We start from the raw sequence: 7,500 nt of genomic DNA, 5'->3' as shown, positions 1-7,500 counted from the left end.
TCTCACAGAATTGTGTTTTCCCTCAAAATATTCGCTTGTTTTTGATTTTGCTCGAACATATTTACCTTTAAAACACGTCCAGTGAATAGTTTTCACCTCTGGGATGAATTTTCCGTCGAAAAATCGGTTATTTGGGTGGTCTTTTCCCCGGAGGGTCACTTACCTGACGGGGAGATTTGGTTCTCCGAACCCATCGCAGACTGATATGAGCAATACTGGTGCATATGTCGCCCGGCCGCAGCCTGGATAGCACAATATAAAAGAAAAGATGCGCATACGCTGTGCTTCTGAGTTGTGGTGTGGGAGGCCATGTCGATTGGCAGTACAAGGGAGGGGAAGAAAAGATATCGTCCAATGGCCTGGCGACCAGTATTGCTCATATCAGTCTCCGAGGGGTTCGGAGAACGACATCGACATCTCCCCGTCAGGTAAGTGACCCTCCGGGGAAATATAATTTCTCCTTCACCCCTCTCCGACTGATAGTCGCAATGCTGGTGCAGTATACCAAAGCAATACTCCCAAGCGAATCAGACAAGGCCAAATAACAACTGTAACAATTTAATAATTCTACATGAAGCTAGATGAGGTCTAAAGGTCCTCCAACAATACAATAAATGCCTCCTGCGCGCATATAGGATAAGGCAAAGTAACACAACCATAATGAACAATGACTTCTCAAAGAGGCTAGAAAGAAACTTAATGTCCTACAACAATACAAAGCTTTCTGTACCTGAATAACACAGAGGTATTCCGCGAAATGATAGATCTAACCATCAAGTACAGCCCTTGCAAAGGCACCAGCAGATGACTCTTTGTGATAGAACCGTTCAAAGGTCACCACAGAAGCCCAGTCCGCAGCTTCCAAGATACGATTAGCAGACAGTCCTGCCACGGCAGCGGCTGAGGTAGACGCTCCTCTCGTCGAGTGGCCAGTGTAATTCAATTCAATTCCGGCCATACGCAAGGCTCTTGACAGCCACCGAGAGACTGATTGACTTGAAATTGCCTTGTGCGGCGAAATAAATGACACTAATAGTTGGGTGGATTTCCGTAATCGTTTTGTCCTCTCCACATAAGCGGTAAGCTAACCAATAATACAAATTTTGGGATTCTCTGGGAATGCCAAGAAAAGAAACTTCCGAGCTGGGTGACCATGGCTGGAGTTCTTCACATGAGTGGGGAGTGAAAATTCCCATGTCCCCTCTTTCCTGAGAGAATACGTCAAGCCCAAACGCAGACAGTTCATGAGCTCTTGCTGCTGAACTCAGTGCTAAAAAGAAAACAGTTTTATAATAAAGCTGCTTTAGTGTCAATTCTTCTAAGGGTTTCAAGGACTCTAGGAATGACAAGGCAGTCTTAACGATCCATGTTTTAATCTTAAACATCCTTTTTATATAACGAGCCACAACGGGGAGGCTTTCTAACTGAGTAGAGCCATCTGGGTCATGAGCCTGAGAAATAGCTGACCTATAAAACGCGATAGTCCTGTATTCTAAATTGCCTTGTTTAACTAGGGAGGCAAGGAATGCAAGAACCTCTGCTACAGAAGCTGAAATGGGACAGGAACCCCGTTGAGAACACCAGGGTACCCATGCCCCCCAGGGGCCTGAGTACCGCTTCTGAGTGGCCGTTCCCCACGAGGCGAACAAGATGTCAACAGCTTCCTTTGAAAAGCCTGTTGCTTGGTAACGGTCCCTGATAGTGGCCAAACGGTCAGATGAAGGGACTTCCACAGGGGATGGTATGCAGTTGGCTGAAATGGGAGAAACAACAGAGATTGGCGTTGGGGTAGCAGCAGTGAGCTATCCACCAGCATCTGAATGAGGTCTGGAAACCATGGCTGTCCGGTCCAGTTCGGGGCAATTATGAGGACGGCAGTTGCTTGATACTCTTTGGTCTTCCTCAGTACCCGAGGCGGAAGGACTGCGGGAGGATGGATTAGACAAGTCCATTTGCTCCAGTACAGGAGGAATGCATCCACAGCCAGAGCCCCCGGATCTGGGTACCTCGAGACATACTTGGGTAATTAGTGGTTTAAACGGGATGCAAAGAGGTCCACTTCTGGTGTGTAGAATCTGTGACAAATGGACTGGAAGATCTTCCTGTCCAATGTCCATTCAGTTCTGGTCTCGATCTGCCTGGAGGCTGTGTCTGCTGCCACATTTTGAATGCCTGGAATATGCTGAGCTGTCAATGATACTCCTGCTGTCAAGCTACTGCCCACAACTCTAGGGCTTGTGTAGGTAGAGCAGGGGAGCGCGTGCTCCCTCGCCTGTTGATGTACGCCACCGCTGTAGTGTTGTCTATTCTCAAGTGAATTTGTTTGAGCGGGGGATGTTGAGCCTCTTGGGACTGCAGACGTGCTTTCAGAGCCAATGTTGCTGCTCGTAGCTCCAAGACATTGATGTGCCACTGCGCTTCTTCCACACTCCAATGGAATGGCCCCCGGTGGAAATCCCCTGGTAGGCTGCACCCCAGTCCGTTTTCGAGGCATCGCTCCAAACTGTGAGATCGATGGGTGGAAGCTGAATTGGACAGCCATTTAGACGGCAGCTGCTCTCTGAGACCCACCACTCTAGGTCTTTGTGTACCTGGGAGGTTAAGGGGATTATCATTTTCCTTGCCTGTCCATGTTGTGACACTGCTTGCAGGTATAGGCGTTGAAGACCTCTATGATGAAGTGGTGCAACCAATATCCCTGTTTGTGATACATGGCTCATTTGTCCAATTAACGTGGACAGAGTCCTCACTGAACCACTCCCTTGAGCAAGGAGGTGATGGCAGGTATCCACAATGGAGGTAAGTTTTGGTTGAGGGAGGGACAGGGTCATCGTTGTGGAATCTAGGGCAGCTCTGAGGAAGATTAGACGTTGGCAAGGAAACTAACCCTAACCTGAGGACAGGTCAAAGGGAAAGCACTGAAACTCGGTATGTTCTGTCCTGATAGACGAACCTCAGATACTTCCTGTGGGAGTGATGAATTGGAAGTGCGTAATATGCATCTTTCAGGTCTAAAATTATCATGAAATCTCCCTGTTGTATTAGGGATTTCACTACTTGCAGTCCCGCCATCTTGAAGGACTCCTTCCCCAAGACCCGGTTTAGAGCACGAAGGTTGATGATAGGTCGATAATCGCCATTTTCTTTTTGTACTAAGAACAGGGTTGAAGTGAACTGGTCGTCCTGTGGCTTGACTTCCCGGACGGTCCCCTTTGCTAACAAGTCCGTGATAACCCTTTCCATATGGTAAGCATCCGAGTGGCATTTTACTCTGGTTAATCTCATGCGCCACTGCTTGGGGCGCCTGCAAAAGGGGATCTTGTACCCCTGAATTGTTTGTAAAGTCCAAGTGTCCTATGTTATTTGTTTCCAATTCTGAAAAAAAAATTGTAAACTCGTCAGGAACCCATGACCCGGAGCCTACAGCTCCCATACTGGGCCTATGTAACGGCATTTTTAAAGACCGATCTATTTTTAGACAAAGGCAGTTCCGGTTCGGTGACCCTATGACGTCAGCTTAATTTCATGTAATTGGTCATCGGGCTCCTGTGGGAGTCTCATTCGCGGGAAATTCAATCTAAAAATAAATCGGTCTGTGAAAACGCCGTTACACGAACACAGTAGAGTTGTAGGCTCCGGGTCATGGGTTCCTGACGAGTTGCTGATCTCTTTGTGGGTGGCGTAAGCATTTTGAGACATGGGAACGGATAGTCAGCTCGAGTTAGTATCGGGTGCAGATTTCTGGGAGGATCCTACTGTTCTGGCCCTTTTGGGATACTGCAGGATAGACCTTGAGCTATATCCTCATTTCCGTTTCCCTCCAACTCGACTGTTGTCAGTGGTGCGGTAGTGTCCACGAAAGGGCTGCTCCCTCCTGTATGGTCCTTTAGAGAAGTGTTTCGAGGCTGGTGTGCTGATAAGCTTGCTGTTAGTTGAGCTATGGTCATGTTCACTCTTGATCGTTGCATGGAACTTGTCCGGGAAAAGGTGCTTATCTGGTGGGATACCTTCCCGCAGAGTACGTTTACCAACTTCAGTGAGGAACTCAGAGAAGCGTTTTTGCCTCCAGGCATTAAGCCTAAAGTTGGCGTTTCCAAGGAGGACTAGAGCATCTTCCAATAGGTCCTTAATGGCATCAGGGTCAGGACCTTCATCGTCATCCTCTCCCTCTGAATTATCAAGGGCTGTCAAGGCTGCTAACAAGGGGCGAGCCACAACCAAGAAATAAATTGACGTTCAGCCAAGCCATCATCAAAGGCGAAGAGATCCTTGGAGAGAAGAGATCCGGCAAATCTTAACTTAAATACATTGAAGTATACGTGGCTTCTTATAAATAATCTTTGCCAATCAGTCGATAACTAAAGTATCTAAGCGCAACATTCGACTTAAAGCTACATTTAAGATATTTTCTGTGATAGGCGTCTCCCCAAATTTCTATTCCGTATAAAATCAAGGATATATAATCAATGAATTGAATAGCTTGGTCTGCTGATCTTTGGAGAAACCAAGAAATTTCCGCTTATGACGTCAAATCCTCTCACAAGTGATCAGTCAAGCAACTGATTTTTTTCGTTAGTTGAAGCTATTAACTGTAGCTAAGCTGTAGGCTTATTGTAGTTCTAGAATGCTATGGTGATGCTTAAAAACACCCTGTTACAATACTTTGTTAGAATTTACGGGGTCCTTGCGCAAACATTTCAAAAAATCTCTGTTTTTTATCTTTAAGTTTAAAAGAGACACCAGCCCGGACAAAGAAGGAGTTTGTGTCCAACAGTCACGCGACCAGTGTAGGAAAGAACCAGAAAGAGAGACTGAGCCTGTGTTTGAAACTTTTTCTATTCGGAGGTGCCTTTGACTCAACCTTGACCCTCTTCCTATCCATTCCTTGATTGTTGTTTCCTAGTATTTTTCCTAAACCGCAATGCTACTAGTCGAAACTATTGTGTGAAGATTTGTTAATTCAAAACTTTACTAAAAGCGCCTATGAATATTTTCCTTGAAAAGGAAGTTTGGTGGGTGGTCACACAGCAGCAGTCAGAGTACGTACGACTGCTGCTGTGTAACCACTCACCATTAAACTGATGAAGGCGGAATAGTTCTATCGTGTGCCAACTTTTTTGAAATTCGATATCTGCAACGCGTAATAAACAATTTAATTGGAGATAGATGCTTTTAAAGTACAGTCAAGATGTCTGCCGCATTATCTTTTGCCACCTCAGACTACCGAGTAAAGTAGAAGAAAAGGAAAATGCAAATCAAAGTCCAGAAAATGGCGCTTTATGATGTTTAGAAATTTTCAAATAATGATCAACTCTGACACCTTGAATAGTTCTTTCAGAGTATTTTCTAAGGTCACCACAGTGCTGATGAACAATGCGCAAAATTCGACAGGGATTTTTAATCTTGAACCGCTCATACTTTCTCAAGTTAAACATTAGAACTTGCTCAATTCCATCCATGTTAGTGAAATAGTCCACCTTATCCAGGAATTCCCGAGAGAGTGGGGCAAGGAGCCTAAAAAGAAAGGCATCATGGGAGCCAACGTATTTTGCTCCCCGGCCGCAAAAATCAGTCACACCACAACGTTTTACGTTTTCCGCAGTTTCATGTCTTGTCAATGCATACATTGTTTTGTTGCCTAAAATAGTTTCATCCAAATGTTCAAATCCCGTATCGATGTAACAGTCGGCATTCATAAGCATCGTGTTCTTACGTATCAAGACGTGCGAAGCATATCCAAAAGCGTCTTTGTAACGCATGCGCCGACCGAGGAAATGGAAGACTAGTTTCCAGTCCATCACCAGCCTCAGAGCTTTGATAAAAGCAGGCTCCTCCAGACTTTCGAAAAGGATGTGAATTGCCTCAACCTAGTAGCAGGTGATAAATATCACGAAGAGTACGTTAATAAGACCACTGCAAGGGGGAAAAAACTGCTGTTTACAACATGACCTTGATCTTGGGTTATATCCTGCTGAGGGACTTTCTTTCGTTTTCCCTTGGATTTCAAAACTATGAACAAAACGCCAACAAGTTCTAAGCCTTAATTTTCCAATTTAATGGTCAGCCATTATTAACTTTAAAATCTTTAGAGAGCTGGGTCAAAGAGAAAATGACGTCAAAGACTCACTAGTTTAAGAATGCAATGTGTCTCTACCCGACTAAGTTAATTTGCAGCACGGGAGTTTCGGGCTTTCAAATTTTTAAACTCGTGTTTTGCATGCGTATATAATAAACTGCTTGTACACGCTGAAATTTTAAGCTATTGAGTTAATGACGTCACTTTTCCCTAGATCAAACCTTCTGAGGTCCAGCCGGTCAGTTTTGAACGCGAGTAATGGCGACGGTGAAATCCAAAACTTACACTCAAACTAAACAGCCTTTGGATAAAAATCAAGGTTCAGAATTTTGTCAGGCGGGTGTTAAGCAACACATTTTACAAAATCTGAAGAAAAAGAGGGAGTGATTTTCTTAAAAACTTTAAATTGAAGTTTTATGCCAAAAAAAAAACCGATAGAAAGAGCATCTCTATGACAACCGTAGCTTTGCTCAGGGTAATGGATTCATAAAAGTTTGCAATTAATAATGGTCTCAAGTCTATTTGCTTTTTTCTTGACTTGTGAAAAACATTTGATGTCATTAAGCATAATATCGTGCTCGCCAAACTGAAGCTGAATCCCATGATATAAAAGAGAACCCCGTCCCCTGGAGCCTGCAGGCCTTAACAGAAGAGATGAAATGTAATTTAGTTTAGCTACCTTTTAATTTTCTTTTGTTTTTTTTCATCTTGTTATTATGTATTATTCTCTCTCCTCTTTTTTATGCATTTCCGTTTTTATAACACATCACGTAGCCTTTTTATGTCATTTCCGGTAAATATAAAGATCTTGTTACTAGCATTTATCCATTCAATAAACCTGAAGAAGGCTGGTGTTGGCCAGCCGAAATATTGCAACAACACCTATGTTCACGTTGTCTTGACCAACCTTTGCAGGATATTTTCTATTTTAAAGTTTTTTTTGGTGTGGTCACGATCTATTTTGATCCAACGTAGAGCAAGTTTTCATCGTACACGGTTTTTGCAGTGGTTTAATCCTTAAAAAGTCTCAAGAACAACGCAATATGTTTTATTTAAAGACACTGAATTGACAACCGATTATTCCTGTGATTTAGAGTAGGAGCTAGGACCAAAGAAAATCAGATTTGCACAACCCACAGTACAGACAAGGTTTCATAGTGGATTACTGTGGATCAATATCTCCTCTTTATTGTCAGGTACTATGTAGTGTCAGATTGTGGTATCACTCATGAGATACAGAGCCGTATTTACCTTCATCGCGCAAACAACATTAAAACAAGGCTAGACTCATGTTTGCTGTGTAAAACTACAGTTTTATGACAATTTTCACTCAAATCAGCTATGCACAATTAGAAATTGAAGTATTCTATCATTAAATAGTCTGCATGAACCAATCACGTGACTGGTCGCGTGACGTTTAATGA

At 43.6% G+C, this 7,500-nt stretch overlaps 1 protein-coding gene and 1 long non-coding RNA gene across 3 annotated transcripts in view; one reads left to right on the top strand and one right to left on the bottom strand.

Annotated features, from left to right (window-relative positions):
• Positions 1-4,862, top strand: part of LOC138043543 (uncharacterized) — a 5,283-nt gene extending 421 nt beyond the window's left edge. Inside the window, exon 3 of the long non-coding RNA XR_011131280.1 lies at positions 4,727-4,862. This is a non-coding gene — a long non-coding RNA (uncharacterized lncRNA). The remainder of the gene's footprint in view (positions 1-4,726) is intronic.
• LOC138043542 (uncharacterized) overlaps positions 1,519-7,500 on the bottom strand; it is a 9,827-nt gene continuing 3,845 nt past the window's right edge. For both annotated transcript variants that reach the window (XM_068889869.1, XM_068889870.1), the window contains exon 3: positions 1,519-5,867. In XM_068889869.1, coding sequence (XP_068745970.1) covers positions 5,256-5,867 — 612 coding nt within the window. In that variant the 3' untranslated portion in view covers positions 1,519-5,255. The remainder of the gene's footprint in view (positions 5,868-7,500) is intronic.

This window comes from Montipora capricornis, chromosome 3 (genome assembly GCF_036669925.1).
Source record: "Montipora capricornis isolate CH-2021 chromosome 3, ASM3666992v2, whole genome shotgun sequence".
Classification (NCBI taxonomy): Eukaryota; Metazoa; Cnidaria; class Anthozoa; order Scleractinia; family Acroporidae; genus Montipora; species Montipora capricornis.
Note: the sequence above shows the minus strand (reverse complement) of the source record. Positions and strands in the feature narration are given on the sequence as shown.